This window comes from Myotis yumanensis, unplaced genomic scaffold (assembly GCF_028538775.1).
Source record: "Myotis yumanensis isolate MYYU_CA2020_CCGP unplaced genomic scaffold, mMyoYum1.0.hap1 SCAF_3, whole genome shotgun sequence".
In the NCBI taxonomy this organism is placed as follows: Eukaryota; Metazoa; Chordata; class Mammalia; order Chiroptera; family Vespertilionidae; genus Myotis; species Myotis yumanensis.
The window spans coordinates 173,582,214-173,609,567 of NW_027223754.1; the positions used below are offsets into that span (position 1 = coordinate 173,582,214).

Below are 27,354 nucleotides of genomic sequence, written 5' to 3' on the forward strand. Positions count from 1 at the left end.
TGTTTGAGTAAAGAGCTGAATTTATATAATCAGACATAATGATAGTCTAAAGGCCAATAGTGTTTTAATGAAGAAAAATTACACTCTCAAGTATTTGGAAGCCTTAGAGGATTTTATTTTTACTATTATTGTAGTAGGCTACTTCAAATATTTAGTTATTTTTAAACTTGATTTCTAATAATTATTTAAAGAATATAGCTCTTCAAACTGATAGAGTACAGAAATATGACATGTTGATTGTAGTTAGGCATGAGATAGGTAAATGTGCGATAAAATTGGTATGTTATAACTATGTTTCCTTCTTTGAGTGAAGCAAATCATCATAACCTGGTGAGACAAAGTCTCAGAATCTCCAAGGATAAGATTGCCTTTCTCAGGAGCTTAAGTAAAGAGGTTCTGATTGGATTACACCTGGTCAAGCTGATTAACTCATTATATTGATTATTTTAGATGAAATTATTTCATTCATCTTTGTGGGTTGAGGAGGTGCAGTGACTCAGAAGTCAAGTTCTCTTCAGTTCCATATTTGAATTCTTTGGAAAAAATTTTTCCCACCTAATTGACATAGGAGCGGTTTAGGCAAACGTTTTCACTTAATAGGAAACTACATTCATTTATTCATGACTAGATGGACACAATATTCACTCTAAACAATTTACAGTTAAAAGGAGATGGACTAGCAGTGTGTATGATTGTTGGAAGTAAGTGTACATGTGGAAGAGGAGGGGAGATCAAGGAAAGGGCCTGGGAAATCTTCTGAGAGGTCAAGCTTAAGGTGGGGCTTGGAAGTGAGAATAGGCATGTGCCCCAGGACTTGACAACAACAACTGGTTTCAAAAGGAAAAGAACTGGAGCAGGTGGAGGGATCTCCTTGAAAAATGACCTATTTAGGAGATCTTAATAGGTAACCAGATAGGGTGAATTTTGCCTAGACCCAACAGAGTTAGAACTTTTTGACTTACTTAAAATAAATGCTTTCTTTTTTTAGTTGACTAGAATAATAGCAAATGTCTCAGCATTTAATATGTAGCAGGTTTAAGCTCTGCGTACATTATCTCATTCAATCCTCATCACAACTCCTTAAAGTACAATTGTTCCCAGTTTGCAAATGAGGAAATTGAAGCTCAGAGAAGTTTAAGAACTAGAGTCAAGGCTGAAACCCAAGTTCATCTGCCTCCTTAGTCTGTAGTCTGATTTGACCTTTTTTGTAGGTTTCTTTTTAATTTAAGGGATGAGTGCTTAATAGTCTTCTCTTTACACTAAGATGACAGAAAGTCAGCAGAAATTCTTTAAAATAGAATTATTAGCATGGCCTTTTATGCTGTTTCACCCACACACAAAGAAAATATATGCACTCAGAATTTACACAAACTATTTACATAAGTGATTTATTCTTATTCCCTATTTTAATGGAACTATACGGGGGGGGGGGTAGCAATAGCAATTCAAATATTTATCTTTTGGCATATCCAAGAAAATAGAATTCATTTGAAGAACTAAAGTTGAAATGGTTGTCTATACAATTTATTTTTAATATTTTGCTATCTCTATATGTATTTTTTTCTTCCTTTCTTAAAAAAATTTTTGTTGTTGTTAATCTTCACCCAAGGATATTTTTCCATTGATTTTTAGAGATAGTGGAAGAGAGAAGTAAAAACAAAGAGAAATATCGATGTAAAAGAAATACATCGATTGGTTGCCTCCCTCACCAGCCAATCATTGCCCGGGTGGGGAGGAGGCCACAACCAAGGTATGTGCTTTTGACCAAAATCGAACCTAGGACTCTTTGGCCCACAGGCCGATGCTCTATCCACTGAGCCAAACTGGCCAGGGCATCTTCTTTTCTTATTGAAAAAGGAGATTGGAAGTTTCATTGTTAAATACATTGGGTGGTGAGATCCATGTCCTGATGGATCAATGACTTAAAGATTTGAGGATGGCTGAATTTGTGATACAGATAAGAAAGAAGGGGATAAAATAGAAATTAGGCAAATACAGCCAACTGAATGTCAAGACCCAGAAATGAGGATAGTTTCTGGATTATTTTTTTCCCCCTCATGCTGCTTGTGAGCCCACCTGTGAAAATGCCATTCTTTGGGAGATAGTCTTAGAATAGTCTTCAGTATTTCCACTAGAGGGCAGTAATATCCTCTACTATCTTCAGTGATGGTAAATGTTCCTTAGTTTGATAGAGCAGAGAGGGATTAATCCAGCTAAAATCGGATTGCAGGGTGAATTTGGTACCAAAGTCCAATAAAAGACAGAGCAGCAATATTATAACAACAATTATAGAGCTACAAAGGATTTTTAAATCAAAGTTACAAATACAATAAATTGCCATTGTGTTGTTTTTTTTTAAAAATGGGATGGTATCCAAATGCTGAGAATGGTTAATCCTGGAAGCTGCTATCAACAGTCTTCAGTGAGACTTGTAAATGGGCATAATCATTGGTGTCCCATGAAACCATAGTGAGACTATCTTTCAGATCAGAAAAAGAAGTAGGGATATAGCATTCCTTCGGAGGAACTCAAATGTCTAAGTCACTTTGTCTTGTGCAAGGGGTAGGTCTCCTGTCTCTAACTGCGCTTGTCTCATTCAACTATTGCAGATTAGCTTAATGGAATTGGACACTAACATGGTATCAGAGGTGCAAAATGTTTACTAGGGAGAACACTTGTGGAAGGTGAGGGGAGAAAGCATGATTGGGCAGAGCATGAGGTTTAATTGTGATGCAGGCCTGGCCAAGCCTTGGCCAACCTGGCTGGGAGCTTTGGGGCAAGAATTTCCCATCAGTATTCTGTGTTAGACTGAACTGAATAGCATTATATCTCTCTTCTCACTCAGTCATAGATGTGAGCTCCATTGGAAGGGGCTCAGGAAGATCCTGAAAGAACTGTGAGGTGGAAACTGTGTGAATACCTGAAAGGTACCTTGCTATAGACTAAATATTTTTTCCTCCAAATCTATATGTTGAAACCCCAGTTACTAGATGTGATGGTATTTGGAAGTGGGGCCTTTGGGAATTAGTTAGGTTTAGATGGTGTCATGGAGATGGGGTGCCTTGATGGGATTAGTGTCCTTATAAAAAGAGAAAGAACTAGAACTCTCTCTATCTCAAGTACTCTTTCTTCCTCCCCCTCCCGCTTCCCTCTCCCCCCTCTCAGTCATGTGAGGATACAGCAAGAAGATGGCCATCTGCAAATGGCTCTTATCAGACACAGATTCCATTGCCACCTTGATCTTGGGCTTCCCAGCCTCCAGAACTGTGAGGAATGGATGATTATTGTTTAAACCACCCAGGCTATGGTAATTTATTATAGCAGCCCAAACTGATTAACACAAGCCTTTTCCTACTACGACAGTTAAATCCAGTTTTTTGATGTCAGATAAAATTGCTAAAGGCGCTTCCGCTGTGTCATTCTAAAAGACTCCTTGTTCAATGAGAATTTCCTAAAGAGTAGTTCTGCCCAATGATCATAGTTTTGTTTTTCCATAAAATTATACAGCTGAAGAATAGCAAAACCTTACTCAGGACAACCTACTCATTCTACATATGTGGAATGTGAAGCCGAGGTGATAAAGTAACCTACTGAAAATTGCACAGAACAGTTAGGAGCAGAGTAGAATTTGGACCTCGTCCCAGTACTTAATCCAGTACTCATTCTAATTTGCTGATGTGTGTCAGCCTGGCCATACACTATTGGCAGGTACCTCCTGTAATCAGCAGAAACCCACCCTGCCACCATTCTCTAACTGTTGATATCTTTCTTTCATGCCCAAGTCAAATGCTGTCTCCATTCTGTTTGGTTGAATTTTCCTTCACCTGGTGAGGAAGGCAGTATCAGGTGATACAAGTTTCTTCCTAATTGGAAGCCAACATAGAGTAGATTCACTGGAACTCTGCATGTGTGCTGTTAGTGTGGGAGGTAAACTTGAGAAAAACAGCAGTAAGAGAGAAGGGAAGAAGTTGAACAGCTAAGGAAAATTTGAGTTGTGCCTCAAGCTTGTCCTGATTGCATGAATCAATTCTTACATACAATGACAGGTTCTTATGTTATATACCATACCTATGTTATTACATTTTAATCACTGTAGACACTGGGTTGGAGGTTGGTCACTATTGTCCCCTGTTACAGATGGGAGAACTGAGGTGGGGTAGGTTAAATAGTTTGCACAAAGTCTGACAGGACTTTCTTCCCCCCTTCTTTCTCCTTTCCTTTTATTAATTCATTCAATCTTTAAACACACATTTCATTGCCTATTATATGTCACACACTGGCATTATATGTAACCTATACTGGACTGTGATGATTCCTTAAGAAAAAGAGATTTAGTGATGGTTGTCTTGTTTTTGCTTTGTTTTTGTAAGTCCATTCTGACTAGTGTAAAAGTATTGGTCAAAGTCTGTCCTTGTGACTTAATGCATTGAAAAAATATAGAAGAATTCGTTTTCTTCTAATATGAGAAACACTTGAAATGGTCTGATTATTGTGATGAGAATGTGACAATTCATTGTAGTACTCACAGTTCTAACACATTTCCTATGGTATGTGTTTACACATATTATGAAATTTGTTTATATACTTTAATCTGATACTTTTGTTCTATATGTGCTACATATAGTGCTTTGGTGTTCTAATTTGTAATCATTTTTCTCTATCTACCTATAATCTCTCTTAATTGTTTTAGCATTTCCTTTAGTCTGGTAGTGTATTTGATGTATCCTAAGATGTTTCTTTAATATTTATGATATTTTAGAGTTCTTACATACAGATTAGTCATTTTTAGCCTTCTTACAACTTTCAAAAATTTGATTAAGTAAATGTTTAATGGTGCACACAGTTTTTGATTGAATACATAAAACAGTCCCAAACTCACATTTTTAATAAGCCTCAATGTAGTGTATTAAGTTCAAAATCAGTGGTGCATGTTTATACTTAGGACATTGCAAAATTGATTTAAAAATATTAAGTCAATGCATGTTCAGAAATGCATTCAATTGTTTAAAACCAGAGACGGGATTAATTCATAACCTGGACATGTGCCCTACCTGGAATCAAACCAGCGACCTGTTGGTTCCTGGGTTGACGCTCAATCACTGAGCCACACTGGTCAGACTAGAGTCTCAGTACATTTTTATGGCCATCTAGGCCAAAAGAAAACCTAATTATTATGCTTATTAAGTTTAAGTGGCCTTCCCCAAGCTACTTAATAAATATTTGTGTCCTATCAACTTAGAAAAGTTGAAAACCGAATGCACACAAGCACAAGGAAGAAAGCCTGCAATATTTAGCTTCATTCTTAAATAACTGCAATTACTTTTTTTTTTAAATATATTTTATTGATTTTTACAGAGAGGAAGGGAGAGAGAGATAGAGAGTTAGAAACATCGATGAGAGAGAAACATCGACCAGCTGCCTCTTGCACATCTCCCACTGGGGATGTGCCCGCAACCCAGGTACATGCCCTTGACCGGAATCGAACCTGGGACCTTTCAGTCCGCAGGCGGACGCTCTATCCACTGAGCCAAACCGGTCTTGGCTGCAATTACTTTTTAATGGAATGTGTGTATCTGTTGGGTACTACACAACTTCTAACCTTGGAATATCTTTGGACACCATCACACTCATGTCCACAATGATTTTTGCACAGTCCTTACATTTTTATCACAACAAACACCAAAAACCAAGATTTGCAAAAATATGACATCATTGAAAGGAAAGCAGTGCAAACTCACATTGGAACTGCAAACCTACTTGCGCTAGTACTTTGTATTTGACAGATGTGGTTCCTCAAAATTTTAAAATATCCCTCAGAACCCTGTGAGTTTGCTGAGGTGCTTTTTTTAAAAATATATATATATTTTATTGATTTTTCACAGAGAGGAAGGGAGAGTTTTTTATAGAGAGTTAGAAACATCGATGAGAGAAAAATATCGATCAGCTGCCTCCTGCACATCCCCTACTGGGTATATGCCCATAACCAAGGTACATGCCCTTGACCGGAATCGAACCTGGGACCCTTAAGTCTGCAGGCCGATGCTCTATCCACTGAGCCAAACCAGTTAGGGCTGCAGAGGTGCTTTAGAAAGCCTTGGAACACACTGTGAGAACTAAAGTACTGAGAAATGGCCATGGGAGTTTTCAGTGGGAGTCATAGATAGGGAGACTATATAGTTCATTGTCCAAATAGAGATAGCAAATGTGAGAACGAAAAGGGGTGCTATTAAGTTGTGACAACTCAGGTTATCTGGGGAAACTGAAAACTATTAGTTAGCTAGTAAATTACGTGGAGTAGCAGAGTGAAACCTTGGTTTGAGTGGCTTTAAGAAAGAATGGGCCTGGCTGGTGTGGCTCAGTGATTGAGCATTGACCTATGAACCAGGAGGTCACTGTTCAATTCCCGGTCAGGGCATATGCCTGGGTTGTGGGTTTGATCCCCACTGTGGGGGTGCAGGAGGCAGACGATCAATAATTCTCATCATTGATGTTTCTATCTCTCTCTCTCCCTCTCCCTTCCTCTCTGAAATCAATAAAAATATATTTTAATGAAAGAATGGGAGAAGGCACATTGGAGACAGTGAGTACTGAAGAAAACTAGTAGCTGAGAACACAGCCCAGTGTTTATGGAGCTGGTGGAGGAAGAAAGAACAGAATGGCAGGAGGAGAGAAGCAAGAGACCAACCAGAGAAGAAAATTGCATGGTGGCCATGCAAATACAAAAAGTAAGCAAGATGAATAACTGAAATGTATACACTGGGTATGTAAGCAAGATAAGAGGTTTTTGAGCAACTGCGAAAGGGTGGAAAAGAACAGCAGAGTAGATTTCACTTTCTAGAAGGGACGGCTGGGCCCACCGCTAGGTGAGGTTGCATGCCAAAGGGCTGAATTATTTGAGAATGCAAGAGACTTGAGCATCACCTAACATTTTTGTTTTAAAACGTTTGGTGGGATGTGATCTCTCATCTTTGTAACTGCTTTGTATCTTTTATAACTGCTTATGATCACTGACTTTATTCCTGTGGGAAGAAAATCCTGAGAAACATTTCAAGGACCATTTAAACTCTCATCTCTTTCTCGGTGCTTTCAGAAATCCTCTGAGAGTTAGTCTATTTCATTCTTCTTGAAACTTGATTGTTTTTGTTTTTGTATTCAGTCCTTGATTGATCTCTTATTTTCAGGGTGCACGTCTGGCCTTCCGAGTAACCATAAACTTCCTGAAGGGGACCCTCCCAGGACACATCAGGCATGCTCCACCCTCGGCCTCTTGCACTGGCTGTTTACAAGGACGCCCTTCCTCCTGCTTCAGATCTGTACTCAAATGCCCCCTCCTTAAGGAGCCCTGCTCTCCACTCACTTGTGGAAATTGCAACCCTTTTCTTCCTCCCAATACCTGTTTCTCACTCACCCTTACTCTGCTTCATTGTTTCCTGTAGAATTTTTAACTTCCTACATATAGTTATGAATGTTTAGTGTTCATTTTCTGCCTCCCTCCAAATAGAACATAACCTCTACCTTTTGCGGGGGGGGGGGGGGGGGGCGGGATGGGAACCCCTGTTCACTGATGAATCCTAAAGCCTTTAATAGAAGATGCTACAGAAGTCACTTACTGAGTGAACACATTTGTTCTTTATACATTTTCCGCAACGCAGTAAATCTCATCGCTGGCTTCAATAAGTCTTCGTTAATTTCAAAGAACTGACTTGTGTTGGTTCAAAACCTTAAAAGTTCTGTAAATTCCCCAAATGACAATTGCTTCCTTTAACCTTCAGTGCCAGAGCCCATTTTTCTGTGTAGATTGGCCAGTCAAAGGTTGTTTCTTTTTTGCTCAAGCCTGGAATGAAATGTTTGTTGAAATTTCATTGACTGCTTTTATGTTCCACATTTTTATTTAGAATTTTTAATAATTGATTTTATCTTTTTATTTGCCTTTGTTGTTCTTGTTCCCTTATACTTTTCATAGAACTTGCTGCCTCACGATTCTATTCGATGATACTGGCTTAAAAAATAAAACAGATTTTTCTTTTCTCCAAAGAAATAGAAAACTTTCCTTTGCACTCCAAGGGGTATGCAGGAGGAATACAAGCATGAATTCAAAGCTAGGACTAAGACTCAGCATGCCCTTTTCTTTACTAAAGTTGGAAAAGTTGAGCTCAGAAGCATTGTTTGGTGTGGTTGAATCAAGTGAAACTACGTGAAAAATAAAGGCTTTCCATAGTCTTACAGAAAAAAAAAATGAATTTTCCTCTTGAAAGAAAAAGCCCCCTCACCTCCTTTTAAAAATGTCCTCAGGTGAGGTTTTTTGCCATCAAATTTTTCTATTTATGTCTGATGTTTTCCCCAATCAATAGAAATCAGCAGGACACTACAACAGGAATGAGTGTTAATTCTCTAAGATAGAAACTGCTATTAGGAACTGGATTTAATCCTTTTGCTCTTTCACTTCCTTGGGTTTATTTCCAGTTTTTATTAGTAGCTTGTTAACACATTAAATGCTTGTTTAGTGGCTTTGGTTTGGGGTATATTTGATAATTTAATTGTATTAAGAATGAACCACCTGTGTGGGGTTACTGCCTGCTGACTCGCTCTCAGTCACTGGCGTCTGCATGTTTTACATTTCGTCAGATTCCAGCCGAGGGCAAACTACGGCCTGCGGGCCGGATTCGGCCCGTTTGAAATGAATAAAACTAAAAAAAAAAAAAAGACCGTACCCTTTTATGTAATGATGTTTACTCTGAATTTATATTAGTTCACACAAACACTCCATCCATGCTTTTGTTCCGGCCCTCCGGTCCAGTTTAAGAACCCATTGTGGCCCTCGAGTCAAAAAGTTTGCCCACCCCTGACTAGTCGGTAGGTGGATTAGGCAGCGTGTTCATCCACATCATGTCCTGAATATCCTTTACGGGCTCAGAGTTCTGTAGGTCAGCCCAGTGCTTATTCTCTTTCAATTAATAGGCTTTATTTTTTAGACTAGCTTTCTGTTCACAGCAAAATTAGCAGAAAGTACAGAAAGTTCCCACATACTCCCGTTTCTCCTTCTCCCCGCCCCTGCGCGCGTGACACACACACACACACACACACACACACACACACACACCCTGCCATACCATCCTACCATCAACATTCCACGCCAGAGTGGGGCATTTTTTTATCACCTATGAAACCTTCATTGACACTGGTTATCAGTCAAAGTCTATAGTTTATATTACATAGTTTACATTACTCTTTGTATGGTTCATTTTATGGGTTTGGACAAATGTATAATGATATATATCCACCATTATAGCATCATACAGAGTAAGTTTTACTGCTCTAAAAATTTTGTGTTCTGCCTATTCGTCCCTCTCTCCTACCAAACCTCTGGCAACCACTGATCCTTTTACTATCTCCATAGTTTTGACTTTCCCAGAATGCTGCATAGTAGGAATGATACAGTATGTAGCTATGCTAGCTCGGCTTCTTTCACATAGTAATCTGTATTTAAGGTACTCTTTGTCTTTTTGTGGCTTGGTCTTTCTCTCTTCCTTCCTTCCTTTATCCTTCCTTCCTTTATCCTTCCTTCCTTCCTTCCTTCCTTCCTTCCTTCCTTCCTTCCTTCCTTCCTTCCTTCCTTTATCCTTCCTTCCTTCCTTCCTTCCTTCCTTCCTTCCTTCCTTCCTTCCTTCCTTCCTTCCTTCCTTTCTCTCTTTCTTTCTCTCTTTCTTTCTTTCTTTCTTTCTTTCTTTCTTTCTTTCTTTCTTTCTTTCTTTCTTTCTGCTGAATGATATTCCATTTTCTGGATGAAATAAATAACCCACAGTTTATTTATCCACTAATTGATCGAAGGACATCTTGGTTGTTTCCAAGTTTTGGCAATTATGAGTAAAGCTGCTATAAACATTCATGTGCAGGCTTTTGTGTGAACATAAATTTTCAACTCCTTTGGGTAAATAACACAGAGCATAATTGCTGGATCCTGTGGTTTGAGTATGTTTAGTTTTGCAAGAAACTGCCAAACTGTCTTCCAAAGTGGCTGAAACAATTTGCATTCTCACCAGCAATGAGAGTTTCTGTTTCATTCACATCCTCACAGGCATTTGTTGCTGTCACAGCCCCATTTAAAAAACATTTTCTAATTTCATGTTAGGATTTCCAGAAAATATTCAAGAATCAAAGGCCAGGGATCAATTAATATATTTTTTCTAATGATGAGAGTTGTTTTGTTTTTTTTCTTTCCTTTAGTACTATGTCTTATTTGTGAGGTTTCCCTGGAAACTTAAAGAACATTCCAAGAGAGAAAAAATACAAGATTAATAACGATGGCAAAGGACCTAAATAGACACTTCTCCAAAGAGGACACACAGATGGGCAAAAGATGCTCAGCTTCACTAATCATCAAAGAGATGCAAATTAAAACGATAATGAGGTATCACCTCACATCTGTCAGAATGGCTACCATCAACAAATCAAGAGGATTATGCTAAGTGAAATATGCCAGTCAGAGAAAGAGAAGTATCACATGATCACACTCATTTGTGGAATATAATGAAAACATAAACTGATGAACAAAAATAGATCCAGAGACATAGAAGTATTGAACCTCAGAGGGAAGGCAGGGACGGGTGGGCAGGGGGGTAGCGATCAACCAAAAAACTTGTATGCATATAAGCATAACCAATGGACACAGACAAAGGGGTGGGAGGGGGGGGGCGGGTGGTGAAAACCAGGGTGGGGGTGCAGGCTGGGAGAAGTCAATGGGGGAAAAGGGGACATATGTAATACTTTCAACAATAGAAAAATTAACAATAAATAAATAAATAAAGACTAAACCACCACCCCCCAAAAAAACCCCCACTCAAATCACCAAATGACAAGTGTAGATGAGGATGTGAAGAAAAAGGAACCCTAATACACTGCTGGTGGGAAAGTAGACTGGTGCAAACACTATGAAAACAGTATGGAGTTTCCTCAAAAAAATTAAAAATGGAACTTCCATTTGACCCAGTGATCCCATTTCTAGAAATCTACACTAATAAAAGACAAGCATGCAAATTGACCATACCTTTGCTATGCCTTAAGCCATGCCCACCAGCCAATCAGAGCGACTATATGCAAATTAACCCAACCAAGATGGTGGCCAGCAGCCACGGAGCTGGAGCAAGCAGGAGGCTTGCTTGCCCCAGTGATGGAGGAAGCCAAGCTGCCGCGGTGGCTCTGAGCTCCACTCAAAGCAACAAAGTTTCAATTATAGAAGGCAAATAAACTCCAGAATAAATTAAAAAAAAGGAGAGGCTGGGAGCTTCCGTCGCTGGAGGGGCTTGGCCAGCCTGAAAATGGCCCTCAGCCCCTCACCCAGACTGGCCAGGCACCCCAGTGGGGACCCCCCACCCTAAAGGGGGTGTGGCCAGCCTGAAAACAGCCATCAGCCCCTCACCCAGGCTAGCCAAACCTCAATGGGGTGAGGGTTCCCACTGGGGTGCCTGGCCAGTCTGGGTGAGGGGCTGTGGGCCATTTTCAGGCTGGCCAAGCCCTTCCAGCGACGGAAGCTCGCAGCCTCTGCTTTTTTTCTTTTTTTTGACCAGCCTGCAAACAGCCATCAGCCCCTCACCCAGGCTGGCCAGCCACCCCAACGAGACCCCCACCCTGATCCGAGACACCCTTCAGGGCAAACCAGCTGGCCCCCACCTATGCACTAGGCCTCTATCCCATATAATAAAAGGGTAATATGCAAATTGACCCTAACAACAGAACAACTGGGAATGCCTGGTCACTATGACACACACTGACCACCAGGGGGCAGATGCTCAATGCAGGAGCTGTCCCCTGGTGGTCAGTGCACTCCCACAGGGGGAGCTCTGCTCAGCCACAAGCCAGGCTGATGGCTGCCAGCACAGCAGTGGTGACGGGAGCCTCTCCTGCCTCTTCAGCAGCACTAAGAATGTCCGACTGCAGCTTAGGTCTGCTCCCTGCTGGTAAGTGGACATCCTCCAAGGGCTGCCAGGCTGCCAGGGGGATGTCTGACTGCCAGCTTGGGCCCGATCCCCCAGGGAGCGGGCTTAAGCCAGCAGGTGGACATCCTCCGAGGGGTCCCAGACTGCAAGAGGGCATAGGTCGGGCTGAGGGACCCCCCTGAGTGCACAAATTTTTGTGCACCAGGCCTCTAGTATATCATAAGAATCCCAAAAAAGCAATTAGAAAGGATATATGTACCCCCATTTTCATAGCGGTGCTATTCACAATAGCTAAGATCCGGAAACAGCCCAAGTGCCTATCAGTAGATGAGTGGATAAAAATGTTGTGTTATATTTAGACAATGGAATACTATGCAGCTGTAAAAAGGTACTCTTACCATTTGCAACAGCGTGGATGGACCTGGAGAGTATTATGCTAAGCTAAATAGCCAGTCAGAGAAAGACAAGTATCACATAATCTCACTCACATATGGAATCTAATGAACAAAATAAACTGTTGAACAAAATAGATCCAGAGGCATAGAAGCGTGTAACAGACTGTCAAATTTCAGAGGGAAGGCAGGGGTGGGTGGGAAGAGATTAACTAAAGAACTTGTATGCATAACCCATGGACACAGACAATAGTGTGGTGAAGGCCTGGGAGGGGACGGGGTATGCAGGGTGGAGATGGTCAATGGGGAAAATGGGGACATCTGTAATACTTTCAACAATAAAGATTTTAAAAAGATTAATAACTAAGAAGAAATAACTTTGAACAGTTTGGGCAGGTAACAAGTGTCTACATTTTTGGCTCTATGTTGGAAATTTTGAAAAGTATTTATTTTGTAATGTAGGATTAGAACTACAAAGTTGACTGCATACTCACTTCCACTCACTACTTTTTCTTTTTATTTTAATAGCATTCAAATCAGATAAGAGCCTTTCACTATATCTTACACCAATATTCTAGATTTATTAAATAGCATATGCATTGAATTCATTATATTGCATCCTTGACTATTTGAAAAGTTATTCTTATTAAAATAATCCTATATAATAAAAGCATATAGTATGCAAATTGTCCCCTCGACCAGGAGTTCGTATGGGAGTTCGACCAGGAAGCAGGGCTGGCTGGGGGAAGGGAGGGAGTACCCAGCCGGCAGCCGGCAGCTGGCAGCTGCTAGGGACCCTACCAGTGCACAAATTTCATGCACTGGACCTCTCGTTAATAATAATAAAATTCATAATCTCACAAACAAAATAATATGAATCTTTTATTTTGCAAACTCCTTTCAATGTGAATGCATAATTTTTATAGACTCAAATGCTAAATTGTATTTATTGGGGAAGTTTTTGAATCAAATTGAAAATATTGAGTTTGGAAAACTCAAGTAATCAAGACACCTATTTCCACCCTGGGGCCAAGGCACAAGGATGCTATAGGCAGTTGATATCTTCTGAACTTCAGAAATATATACATATATATTTCCACATCTACACTAATAAAAGAGAAACATGGTAATTGGCGTACGACCGCTACCCTTCCCATTGGCTAATCAGCGTATCCTTATGCAAATTAACTGTCAGCCAAGATGGCGGCCGGCAGCCAGGCACTGAAGCGAGCAGGGAGGCTTGCTTCCTCCAGGAACTGCAGACTCCAACGTTCCCCACCTAACTTGCCAGCCTCTCAACTGCAACTCTAAGCAACTATTACTATGTTGCAAATAAGAAGCTAAACAAAACCAGCTTTCAGTCAGCCCCGGACCGCAACATTGTATCCATGTTTTCAGCAGCGAGGCCTCAGAGCTAAAGCTGGCCCAGAATTAAAAAAAAGAAAGAAAACAGGGAGCAGTTGGGAGCTTTTAGTCAACTGCCAGCGGGAAAACAGCCCTCAGCCCCTCAGCCAGCCTGGCCAGGCACCCCAGTGGGGACCCCACCCTGATCCAGGACACCCTTCAGGGCAAACCAGCCAGCCCCCACCCGTGCACCAGGCCTCTATTCTATATAGTAAAAGGGTAATATGCCTCCCAGCACTGGGATCAGCGGAGCAGCGAGGCTCCCAGCACCAGGATCAGCGTGACAGGGGGCAGCGCCCAAACCTCCTGATCAGCCCTGCTCTGTGCCTGATAGGGGGGGAGCTCCCCAATCCCCCAATTGCCCTGCGGCTCTGTGTGTGACAGGGTGCAGCGCACCAACCCCCTGATTGGCCCTGCTCTGTGTGTGACAGGGTGCAGCGCACCAACCCCCTGATTGGCCCTGCTCTGTGCGTGACAGGGGGTGGCGCCACAACCTCCCCATTGACCCTGCCTTGAGTGTAACAGGGAGCGGTGCCCCAACCCCGCAATCAGTCTATCCTGAGTGTGACTAAGGGTGGCATTGCAACCTCCCGATCCGCCCTGCTCTGTGCATGACGGGGCGGCGCCCCAACTCCCCAATCGGCCCTGCTCTGAGCCTGACCAGGGGCTGCACCTAGGGATTGGGCCTGCCCTCTGCCACCCGGGAGCAGGCCTAAGCCAGCAGGTCATTATCTCCCGAGGGGTCCCAGACTGTGAGAGGGCACAGGCCGGGCTGGGGGACCCCCCCCCCAAGTGCACAAATTTTTGTGCACCGGGCCTCTAGTGTATATATAATAAAATATAATAATATACATTTGTTTAAAAAAATAACATCTAAATTTTTTCTTGTTTTTCTTTTAAATATTTTTAAATTGACTTTTAGAGAGAAAGAGAAAGGAAAAAGGAGAGAAAAACGAGCCCATGTGCCCTGATTAAGAATCGAACCAGCAACCTTTCGGTGCACAGGGCAACATCTAAATTTCTTAAAGAATATTGTAAGAAAACCAATTGACTAAGAGCTTTCAGATATCATACATTAAACATTATGGGAGAAATATATCTTTGTATATGCCATAACCTACAATTATAGCATGCATTGTGAAGAACGTTTAGCTTTCCGAATGAGGGAAATCTATTTGGGCCACTAGATTCAGTTTGTGTGGTGTTTTGTGTTTGCTTAGCTAAACTAGTATTCTTTATTTGAATTGAAGTCTCCTTAGTTTATTGTGGTTGTACTTTCACCTCATTAAATGGTGACAAGCCTGATTTTCACACATATGTGAGAATTGCCACAACTTTGATTTGCTAACAAGGGCCTGTCTGCCCTAGTGAGAAATTTCACTGAAGGATGCTCCTGGAAGTATCAAGTTCTCACTTCAGCTAATAAAGTGCTTAATTAATGAAGCTGCCAATGCCAGTTCTTTTTTGTAAAACATTGAATGCTGTTAGATCTTTCACCAGACTAGAAAAATGACCTTACTTTTTCCATTGCAACTCTTTCTCCTTACCTAATAAGTCTACCTTTTAAAGTCCTTGCCTAAGATCATGGACATAAATGCCTTTGTCAAGTCCTCCTTTTTAAGGATTTATTTTTATTTATGACAATTGTAGTTTATATATACGAACTACAGGCCCAGTGCATGAAATCCATGCATGGCAGGGGGTGGGAGGGGTCCCTCAGCCCAGCCTGCACCCTCTTGCAATCCGGGACCACTGGCTCCTAACTGCTCACCTGCCTGCCTGCCTGATCACCCCTAACTGCTCACCTGCTTGCCTGATCACCCCTAACCGCTCTGCCTTAGCCCCCGCCACCACAGCTTCATCAGGAAGTACATCTGGAATGATGTCCGGAGGGTCGTTCGGCTGTCTGGTCTAATTAGCATATTATGCTTTTATTATTATAGATAGTTATACTGTTCTAGGATATCTAACCAACGGATGTAAAAGAAATACTAAAACAAAGTAACTTTCTTAATAAAAGACTTCTATTTTTGTGGCTAGAAATTAGAAATAAATTTATATGTTTTTAAAATGTTCATTCAGAGATAATCACATACATAGGTTTACAAATTTGGGATGCTGTAAAATATTTCACATCATGCTTTTTGCTAAAGATGTATTATAAATATTTTCCCATGTTATTAAAGTTGTTCACAAATATGATATTAAAAACAAAATCATCTTTCATATTAAAGTACCATAGTAAACTATAACAACTATGATGTAAATGATTGGAATGTCCAGTAGACTTTTAACTTGAATGTTATTACCTCTTAATATTATAAATTGTTAGTATTCACGGCCCTGATTTTTAGGATTAGTTAACCTGCAGGTTAAAGTAAATGTTTGTTTGGTTTGTCATGTGTTACCTTCCCACTCAAATGAATAAAAATAAATATACTCAATCAGTTTGTAAACATTTAGGTGATAAGATGGGTAAACTGCAAGATAGCTTTCAGGGGGAGGAATATTACCCAATAGATATACTTTTCTCATAACTGCTTATTCCTGGTGTCACCAAATACAGCTTGACTTGAAAAAGCATTTGACTCTCTGATATATAATGGTTTTCTGTTTCTTTTGTTTGTTTGTTTTTGAAGAATGATCCCGAATGAGTTTTGTGAATGATTTGACTAAGAAAAGGGGACTGTCATCGGGATTGTTGGTTAAACTTTGACCAAAGCTTAGTAAGTTTATTAATTCTATCCATGCCTGGAGAGTAGAATAAAAGATTTATTACTGGCTTGAGAATGATAGACAGGATATTGAAAGATAAGGTCTAGAAAGGACACTGTGCAGTTTGGAAATGTGAAGTAGAACATGCCCAATGGGACCTTGTAGGATGATTCTCCTCAGGACTCTAAGCCCTGGTGGTTTCCACAGTTTGAACTTTCCTTCTGGTTATGCTCTTTCCTTGGAGAAATGAGAGTGATTGACAGGCTATACTTCAGGAAAAGTGTTAAAAAATAAAAGAACAGAACAAACATTGCAGTAGATTCCTCTCCCATCCCCCACCCCCCTTAAAGTTAGATGTGGTTTGTCTCTTCTGCTCAATAATAGTACCTCCTTACCAGGTCAGTATAAGACAAATGTGAGCTGCATTAGGCTGTGGATATGTACTTCCTTAGATGCATGTTCCATATCTTTTTCCTCTATCTTTTCCCCCTACATTGAGAATCTGGAATGAAATTTATAATCCGTGTTAGTGATATAGGCCCTTCTTCATCTAGGAATTCACAAAGGAGGACAGTTTAATTTCAATGTCATTTCCTTTTTGCTAAAATAATTGACATGTTTGAAGAAAATCCAACCAACATACAAAGAATACAACAGCTTTAGCTTACTGTTAAAACTTAGAGGTAAAGGTAATGGGAAAACGCCAAGTACCAAATGAAAGCTTGAGTCTGTCTTAGAAATACACTGATGTCTTGTTACTATAATCCAATTAACCCCCTGAGTGTTACTGGACAGAACTATGCCTTGTGAATGGGGTGGGTCTTCTATGCCTTCCCACTGCTCCCAGGAGGTCCCCATTCATGACACTTGGTCTGTGAAGGCAGGAATTGTGTTGTGTTCCCAGGATCTAGGCAGCATTTGGCCCATAGTAGGCGCTTAGTAAATATTTATTGAATGACTAAATGTACCTTTCGGAAATTTGTTTTCTGAATAGAAACCACATCCTTAGGGAGCATCCATAATGGAATCTGTATATAAATGTTTTGAAGAGGATCTTTGAATTGCATAAGGTTCTGGAAAAGAGAAATGTGTGTGCGAGTTCATGCATATCCCAGATTGATTATATTATTTACATGAATGTGATAAATAAAATGCTGTCACCTGTCCGCTTTCTCATTCCTCCATCACCAAATCACTGGGATATTAAGGGAAAAGTTTGAAGCAATTACTGATTTAGCTCTGACCTTCTTTCCCATATTGGATGTATGATGACATCCAGCTATTTTCCTCATTAGACTAGCTCCTGAATATTTCACTTCAATATCTTGCTTATTTAGATTTAATATCCAGAATGCTCTCACCAGCAGGTTTTCCTTCTTAAATATGCTGAGCCCTGAAATTGATGGATGTTTTTGATCTATATGTCAATGTGAAAAATGAGAGATACAGCATATTGGGATTTCTGTTTATATATGCTTAAAATAGCAATTTACTGTTAACTTGTATAAAAAAATATGGTGCTTTATGTAATCAGCATAATCTGTTAATGAGATTGTCAGAAAGGGATGATTATAATCAAGTGAGTAAATATGCACAACAATAACTATTTAAAATATTAAATTTTTATTTTAATTGGAATTTTAAGATAAATTATTTTAATAAACTCTGGGGGAGGGATCTGATTTGTCTTTAAGCTTTCATATTGTAAACAGTGATTTAACACAGTCCCTTGAGCTTGCAAAACTATGCAATTCTTTATCCTAAGGAATTAGAAAGGTTGCTGCAACTAATTATGATGATCATAGCATAAATTTACTTTTACACATCTGTTCCTCCCTTTGAATATATTAAGCAAATAGAAAAAATAATTAAAATATGTTAATACAGCTGGGAATTTTAAGTATACCTGTAGGGTAAAGGTAAATTAATATATGTGTACATACAGTTTTGCTATCTAACAGAAAATATCATATGAACTGAGTAGTTACGGGAATTTTAAGTTTATTACAGGAACTTTGAACAAATGCTCTTCTTACAAGTCACCCATTATTTTAATTTATTTTTAAAGCAGTTAAAATTCATACATATATAATACCATATAAGAAAGTAGTATTTCTAGGCATATCTCTCAGTTTCAGCCAATAATCCAGATTTCAAAAATTCTCCTTTGAAAACACCCTGAATTTGAACCTAGCACAGATTTAAAATTTTAGTAAAATATGTGCTGTGAATAAATGTATAGTAAATGCTACTGACCTTTTCCTACTTTGTCATACTAAGAATAAATCAAGTCTAAGATTTTCTGGTATCTAAGATTTTTCCCATTCTGTCTGAATTCTAAATGTTCAATCTCATTTTCCCTCTAAAAGAAAATTTGTTGTATGTTATGTTCTACTTTTTGATTTATAAATATGAGTGCCACGGCTATATAAGAGCTTGACAAGTTTTGAATACATGCATAGTTTTTTTTTTTTCACATACATAGTTTATTGCATTTCCTACTTGACATAATTGAGAAGTGGCTAAAATTCCAGCTCCTTTACTTCATGAGTACTATTTACATGGACCTTTTCCATGAACCACCTGAGAAGTAGTGCTTTGAAGTAGAAAGTTGATGATAGAAATGTGGGTCACTGTCCTCCAGGGTTCTGGTTGGGTCTATCTTGGATGAAAAAAATCAATATGATCAGTTTACCAATGAAAATATTCAATGGATGATAAATGTGCATGTTCTACTTAACATTTAAGTGTCTGTACCCTGTGAGGCTCATTATTCCTTTAGAGAAGGTATCTTGTGTGTCCTCATGATACAGAGGACTTGATCATACACACCCGTCCTAGTAACCAAGGGCTCGGCGTTCTAAGGCTTCTTCTTGCCAGCTGGAATTAGAAACGACAGGACAATGATGTAGTAAATGTGCAGATTTCTTCCCACCCACACTTCGGCATCCCTGTTTAAATCATACTGGGTGCTTTGGCTTTGGTCAAATCTGGGCCCTGCTGTTGGATGCCGGGATTCTGAACTCCTCTGTTCCATTCTGAATAACCCTGTCCAGGCAGAATTTATTACAAGGAACCGAGTTCTTGGGCAGCAACCAGTGGAAGTATCACTGTATTTGCCAACAGATTCAGTTTCCCACTAATGATGATTAAGAGATTCTTTTGTAAAAATATGAGAGGCAAGTTTGTCTTTGCCTCTTTCCTCAGTTTGCTTTTTTCTGTTTGATGTCAACTGCCCCTCATTTCTCCTTCCTCCTTACCAGAATCCAGGCTTCTCCTTCTGATAATGAACTAATCCAGTCAATTGTTGTGACAGGCTGATGAAGCTCCTTTGCCTTCTCCTCCCAGGATCCTTCCTTTCCACTTAGAAGAAAAGTTAAACTATTCCTTTCTACTTTATTAAGTTAAAATTACTTCCAGTAAAAATACAGCTCTTAGCCTTGATAACCCTAAAGCTGAGACTTTGTGGTTGGGAGAAAATGTTGCATGCTGTGGTTTGTTAGTGAGGGAAAGAATACTGGAAGATACTTTTCTATATTTCACCGCATATGGAGTTGCCCATTTGCTTATATGTAAGATAAAGCATTGTTGAATATTGATGAGTTATACAATCTTATGACTTTGGTTTAACTTGAGTTGTTTTCTACATAAACTCTTTCTCCCAATACTTTTATGCTGACCCTTAAAGTACAGTGATTGAAATTTTTGCTCAACTAGGAATAATTTAAAAAAGCACAGAATTGGAAATTTTGAGGTTTAGAAAGAAAAAAAATTGTAATTCATTGGCAAATTCTCTTACCTAGTCCTTAATTCCTTCAGTAGGTCAAGGGACCTAGGACATGTCAAGAAGAGAAGGTGACTTTTCACTGACATTGGTCTTCTTATGGATGGTAATGTTATAGCTATAACATTATATATAGATCTTCATTCTAACCCCATGAAATAGGCAGGGCAGGTATTGTATCCATCTTACATTGGAAGAAACCTTGACTCCTAGAAGTTAAATGACACATCCATTACCACAGCCACCAGAAAGCTAGATTAAACTCCAGGGCACCTGCATGCTAGTCTCATGTCTTTCCATTACACAGTAGTGCTAGCCACTGGTAACCTTGTGGGAAGTCTTTCAAGGACTTGTTCTTGGCCTCATTGCTCTGTAGAAAAAATTCAAGGCCAAACAATTTATTCAAATTGTTCCATATAAATATGTCACATGCCATGAGCAAGTGTCACTTTTCTGGGACCATGAGGGCCATAAGGTTTCTCCGTGTTTGTTCCATGGTTCTGGCAGGTAAGGAACTTACCTTTTGAAAATGTTTCTTTTAACAAATTTTTAATCAACACTTAATACAATAAGAGTGTTAAATCAACCTATCTAATCTGTAATATTTCATATCTCTTATCCCTGATGGATTTCCAAAAGAAATTTAAGGGTTTTCTATTTATTAATGATAACCTAATTCATTAATTAGATATTTTTTAGCATATGCCAGTTTCTAACCACTGAGAAACACCAGCCAGGGGCTGGTATTTAGTTTAAAAAAACACCTAAATTTTCATCATCAACTACTTGGCAATCCTGTAATAGAGTTTACGTGAGAATAGCAGGATAATGTATGATTCCTTCTCTCAGTTCTCAATTTTCAGTGTAATCAATATTCAGTTTTTTTCTGGGCAATCATGCACAAACACTATTTATCTATTGTGTTTATCCATTGAAGTGTCCTTTGTCCTGTGGATTGTTCCATCTAATGCCACTGAGAACCACTTCAAGTTGGTGCCAGGAAGGTGTGGTGCTTTTCTTTATTTCTTGAATGCAAAGATGTCCCGGGCTCCTCTTAAACATTCCTTACCCTTGGGGGAGTCATTTTCCCTAAGGAATGAGTCTTTCTTTTTAATGAGGTGTGGCAGCTAAAAGTCACCTTGTTGATGGTAGAGAAGCTTCTTATTAATGGGTTGTCATTGCTTCTAGTTTTCTCAGTGGTCAGTGGTTGGAAACATGCCTGTTTATAGAAGAGTATGATTAATCATTATTTCATGCTAATATTTTCAAGTCAAATTATGCTTAGTGTTTTGAATTATTTAAAAAATTATATAGTTACAGCTTCTTATGCTGAAATATTGTTTCATAGAAACATAACATAATTACTCATTTGCTTTAGGCAACAATATATTCAATATATTCTTAGGTTCCAAAATTAAAATATCAGTATTAGTATTAACAATGTGACCACTGGGATTCATGTTACAATTTCTTTGTGGTTTGCCCTTTAAGTATATGTATACCATTAGAAATATAAAAATATTTGCTTTAAAATCATGAGGTAATTCCTTTTGTGTGTGTGGACATGTTACCAACATAAGAAAATAAGCAAGTGCATCTGTTTTAGCATGTGTCAATTTTTTAAAACACTTCTTTTAAAATCAATTTTGTTTTCCTGAAAATTCAATTAAAACACTGACATGATTTCAAGAAAAAACCTATATGACAAGATACAGCTAAAGAGTGATTCTTTTCTTCTTTATCCTGTTTCTTCTTTTCTCCAATATGTAATTATTTTTGTTATTTTATCCTTCCATTGTTTCTATTTGAAATTATAAAGAGATGCATATATATATTTTTACAGAAAAGGTATCATTCAGAAACACTATCCTGAACCTTGTTTTTTTTTCTATTAAATATATGCTGGAAATCAGTCTGTATAATATATAGAAATTTCTCATTCTGTTTTATGATTTATGTGCCCATAATTTATTTAATTAGTCCTCTACTTAAGGACATTTTGTATATTATTTGCCATTACAAATGATGTTTCACTAAATATCTTGGTGTGTCTTTGAGATAAACTCCTAAAACATAGTATTTGGTCAAAAAATGAAAGCATACGTAATTTGTTAGGTATTGTCAAATTCCTGTCAATACCATTGTGCAGTTTGTATACACATGCCAGCCATGTACTGATGATAAGGCTCATTTTCAAAAAGTATGTTTACCTATTTGATAGGCAGTTCTGAGGAAGGAGTTCCATGGGCCTCGCTTGCAAAAACATAGTTTAGAAAGTACTTACGATAAAAGAGATCAGAATGAAGAGGTGAATTGTATCTGTGTTTAGATGTTTATCCGATTTATGGAGAAAAAGATTTACAATTCATGACATTTATTGTATTAGTACAGTAAAACTCACAAATACCCAAAGTGATGAAAGCATCCCCGTCTGCAACACAAACTTAGGACTTTTAAAAATAGCAAGCCACAAAAGAAAGAGGATGATAAAGTACAGCAGTATTGTGGCATTCTTGTGGGGTCTAGTATCTGATAGGAAAAAAATTGACTCATTTGAAATATGGTATTGGAGGAGAATTCTGTGGATACCCTGGACCACAAGAAAGATGACCAGGTGAGTCCTAGAGCAAAGTAGCCTGAAATATCATTGGAGGCACAAATGACAAAACTGAAGCTGTCCTACTTCAGGCACATCCTGAGAAGGCAGGGTTCTTTCGAAAAGACAATAATGCTGAGAAAAATAGAAGGCACCAGGAAAAGAAGACCAAATATGAGGTGGGTAGATTCTGTAAAAGAAACCACAAGAATGAGTCCATGGGAGCTCAGCAGGGTTATGGAGGACAGGACACAGTGGACATCACCCATTCATAGGGTTGCCAGGAGTTGGAATTGACTCAACGACACATAACACACGATACCTTGTTAGTTTAGAGGAAGCATGTATAGATATTTCTGCACTATTATTATTGGAGACTGACAATTGCTATCTAGACTATAAATGAAGGAAAATATAGCAAACAGAACAGGCAATTTTACTGACTTCTGTGAAATTCACTTGGTAACATTTAGAAGATAATGATGGGTAGATGCCTAAAATTGTGGAGATAGTGAAGAATGTGCACGCTGAGAATATTAGGAGCGATAAAGTAAAATGTTATTCCTCATTTTTAAGGGACAAGGTGTTTTTTTTTGTTTTTGTTTTTTTGCTTTGCTTTCTTTTACCGAGGCTGACAAATTTATAGTACATACTGTTTTGTTTGTTTGTTTGTTTGTTTTGTTTTGTTTTAAGTAAGCTTTTTTTATTAAGTGGTTTATTTTCTTCAACCAAGTATTTAATATCATTCATTTTTTTAATTATTTATTTATTGATTGATTTTTTACAGAGAGGAAGGGAGAGGGATAGAGAGCTAGAAACATCGATGAGAGAGAAAAATCGATCAGCTGCCTCCTGCACACCCCCTACTGGGGATGTGCCCACAACCAAGGTACATGCCCTTGAATGGAATCAAACCTGGGACCTTTCAGTCTGCAGGCCGACGCTCTATCCACTGAGCCAAACCGGTTAGGGTTATAGTACATACTGTTTAAATCCAGTAACTATTCCACTCATAATCTAAGCACTTTGAGAGACTATTTTTTTTAAGTTCCATCAAAGTATCTTAATGATAATTATCTTGTCTAGATATTTTTTGCACTTACGTTGCCCTGTTTTCCTTCTTGGTTCAGCTCTAGTCCAGTCTGTGAGTTCAAGTTCATGCTTGGCACCTCTAGCCCCCCAACTCCGTAAAGACTGTCACCCTGATCCCGGAGCTTCCGAAGCCAGTTGTCTGGCCAGGAATTGCTGTTGGTCTCCATGGAAAACCCCAGGCATCCCTTGGTGCTTTGAGAAGGTGGATTCGTGTTCTGTAGTACCTGAACCCCAACGAATTGATTGTCATCCCGAGTCAGGAGCCAACGAAGCTGCCTGTATGAGCCGCGGATGTCACTGGTGTGCCTCCGAGAACACCACCGCTCCGTTTTGTTTCTATAACTCCCAAGAAGAAGCCACTTGTTCCATGAAATTTCCCATTCAGAACCGCGTTGATTGCCATCCTCAACCAGGAGCTTCTCGAGAAGTCTGTGAAGCTAGAGGCTGTGTCTGGTGTTCTACAACCGTCGCCAATGTGCCCTGGTGCTTCTACCCTGCCGATGGTCCACATGGCTACACCATGAAAGACGTGCCTCAAAAAACAGCTCAAGGATGGAGGTATACACCTTCCAGAGCTTTTAATAACCACCTCTACCATCAGAACTGACTGATGCAGCCTCATGGGTTTGTTTGGTACACATATCACCCCAGAGATTTCATTCTATTTGTATTGGTTCTATCCTGAGAACTCTGAGCCTTCATGGTGAATCAGAAAGCCTAGAAGACATCATGGCTTTTTGCTTCCTAATTGTTTTTACTTCGAAATCACTGTCAGACTCCCCTGTTGAAGAGTAGGTTACGCCTCTCTTTCTTGTTTCTCAGTCAGTTGTGTGGGCTCTGCCAAATAGCCGGAAACACTCATTATTTTGTGGGCTGGGATGATTCCTTGCAAATAGGTTAGGCTATGGTAAAACTTGTCTTTTGTGCGATCCTGTCAATCTTTTCCTCTTTTTGTTGCATATCTTTTGTGAAGCATGACACAGCACTTAATTTTCGGTGAAATGATATAGAAAGTCAGAATGAAAAATTGCCCCAAACAGCCACTATTTCAGAACATCAGAAATTATACTTTAACATCATAAGAGTACTTCCTCTCATTAATAAGTGCAAAAATAACTCAATCACAAATGATAGGCTTAACTTTTATAAGGAGAACAGAATAAATTGTCATTTTCCTTTCATCAAGATTCTTAAGAGAAAAGCCACATTTAGTAGGTTAAGTCTCACTTAAAAAAACTCATTCCTATACTGATTTTCAGAGACTAGATCTTGATTTTGAAGATACTTTTTGGGCAGAGTATGGAATGTATAGAATTCTGGCATTTACTCAGTTGGACCTCCACAGAGCGTTATGAAAGTTGACTTTACTTCAATTTCCATTTGGAATTTATGAGCTATTTTCTCTTTACATTGCTAGACCAAGGCTTGAAACTGTGTCAAAATGTGTTTTCCATTTATGTTTTTCACCAGGCAGTGATAGAAAATGTAGTGATGGTGGTTAGGAGTAGGGATTTGGAGAACCATTCTCTTTAAAGACAAAGACAAGAAATGACAGTTAAGACTCTAGCTCAGTGGTTCTCAACCTTGGCTGCACATTAGAATCACCTGGGAATCTTTTTAAAATCCTGATTTCTGGGCCTCATCCTCCAGAAATTCTGTTTCTTTGTTATGGAGTGAGGCCACAACATTAATAACAAAGAAACAGAATTTCCAGAGGATGAGGCCCAGAAATCAGGATTTTAAAAAGATTCCCAGGTGATTCTAATGTGCAGCCAAGGTTGAGAACCACTGCGTCTAGCTCAGTGGTTCTCAACCTTCCTAATGCCACGACCCTTTAATACAGTTCCTCATGTTGTGGAGACCCACAACCATAAAATTATTTTTGTTGCTACTTCATAACTGTAATTTTGCCAGTGTTATGAATCATAATGTAAATATGTGATATGCAGGATGTATTTCATTGTTACAAATTGAACATAATTAAAGCATAGTGATTAATCACAAAAACAATATGTAATTATATATGTGTTTCCCTATGGTCTTAGGTGACCCCTGTGAAAGGGTCATTCGACCCCCAAAGGGGTTGTGACCCACAGGTTGAGAACTGCTGGTCTAGCTGGAAGGGGAAGGCTGAGGTCTGGGCTGAGAGGAACTGGTTTATGTCAGAGTGGGACAGGGTAGTCTTGGAAATATAATGAATTCTAAATTGAAAGTAGAGAAAAAAATATCGTCACATTTTGATTTTATTGCTTCTGGACCTTGAAAATGCTCTGCATTGAATACACCAGCCTATTCTATGGGCTCAAATATAACTTGATTGAGCTAACTTACATTATATGTTATTTTCTCTTATTCTAAGTTAGCCTTGGTTTGAGTTTTTGAAGATTTTAGCAGAGACCATCATGGGAAATTTTTTGAAAACAGATTAAAATCTGAAATTAAAATAATAGGAGCTCAGGATGAGTAAGAGCAGTGAACCATAAAATAAACCAAATGTCAGATAAATTAAATTATAACTATATTAAATTCTGACTTGGAACAAAGATTATCCAGAAGGGGGAATTGTAAGAGAAGCAGAAACACTGAGCAATTCACAAAGACGCCAAATGTCAGTGTCTTCGCTGTCTGGGCAGCCTTTGGCTTATTGGTAATGTGTGCCTAGTCTTGCACTTGACTCTGGGCCCGGGAGATCTTGTTATGTCTCGATTTGACCATCAGATCATTTTTGCTGAATTTATAAAACATCTCAAATATTAATGGATTCTTTGTAAGTCAGGACAGAATGTTCCACAGCAAAACAATGTCAGTAAGTGGTCCTTTTCCATGATTGACCTAAAATAGTGTACCTAACCAAGAATGTACCTGAGGCCTTCTCTCCCTGAACCTAACTTTGGAAAGCTGGGTTAGAGTGAGTGATAGTGGTGATGGCACTGAATTGGGGATTCTAGTAGCTGGACATGTGTAGTTGTTTCACACACATTTGTATGCAGGATGAGGAGAGAGGACAGAACTGGGAGGAGAGGGGCTGTGCCCAGGGCTTTGGGTACATGACTGCCCATTAATTACTTCTAAGCCTGGCTGTTAGAAGTCACGGACAGCCATCCCGATTGAACATGACAAGAGATTTCATTCTACTACAGGGCAGATTGTATCAAAATCAACTAAGTCAGGTGGCCATGTTTTTTATTTTGTCGTTGCAGTTTTTCCTGTTCTTAGAGATGTATCAGGAAGAAAATTAGTTGATTTATTTCCATTTCAGTGTTTCACATTTACTCTTCAGTGTTTCTTCTCTGAGTAAAACATTTCTCATCTGAATTTTTGTTTTCTTTGAAAGGATAAGTTGTTTATCTCCCTGTTTATCAACATTTATTTTAACTGAGGAATTCCACTCATCTATAAAAATAAGTATGCTTCATTTGGGTTAATAAAGTGGTTTAT

General features: G+C 39.0%; 1 protein-coding gene across 3 annotated transcripts in view; it reads left to right on the top strand.

Moving 5' to 3' along the window:
• Nucleotides 1-27,354, top strand: part of LOC139005587 (sucrase-isomaltase, intestinal-like) — a 174,710-nt gene that overhangs the window by 71,270 nt on the left and 76,086 nt on the right. For 2 of the 3 annotated variants that reach the window (XM_070407808.1, XM_070407809.1), the window contains exons 4-5: nt 6,556-6,725; nt 23,955-24,474. In XM_070407808.1, coding sequence (XP_070263909.1) covers nt 6,656-6,725; nt 23,955-24,474 — 590 coding nt within the window. In that variant the 5' untranslated portion in view covers nt 6,556-6,655. Of the gene's footprint in view, nt 1-6,555; nt 6,726-23,954; nt 24,475-27,354 lie in introns of those variants that run through there. The other variant, XM_070407810.1, reaches the window with a different exon arrangement.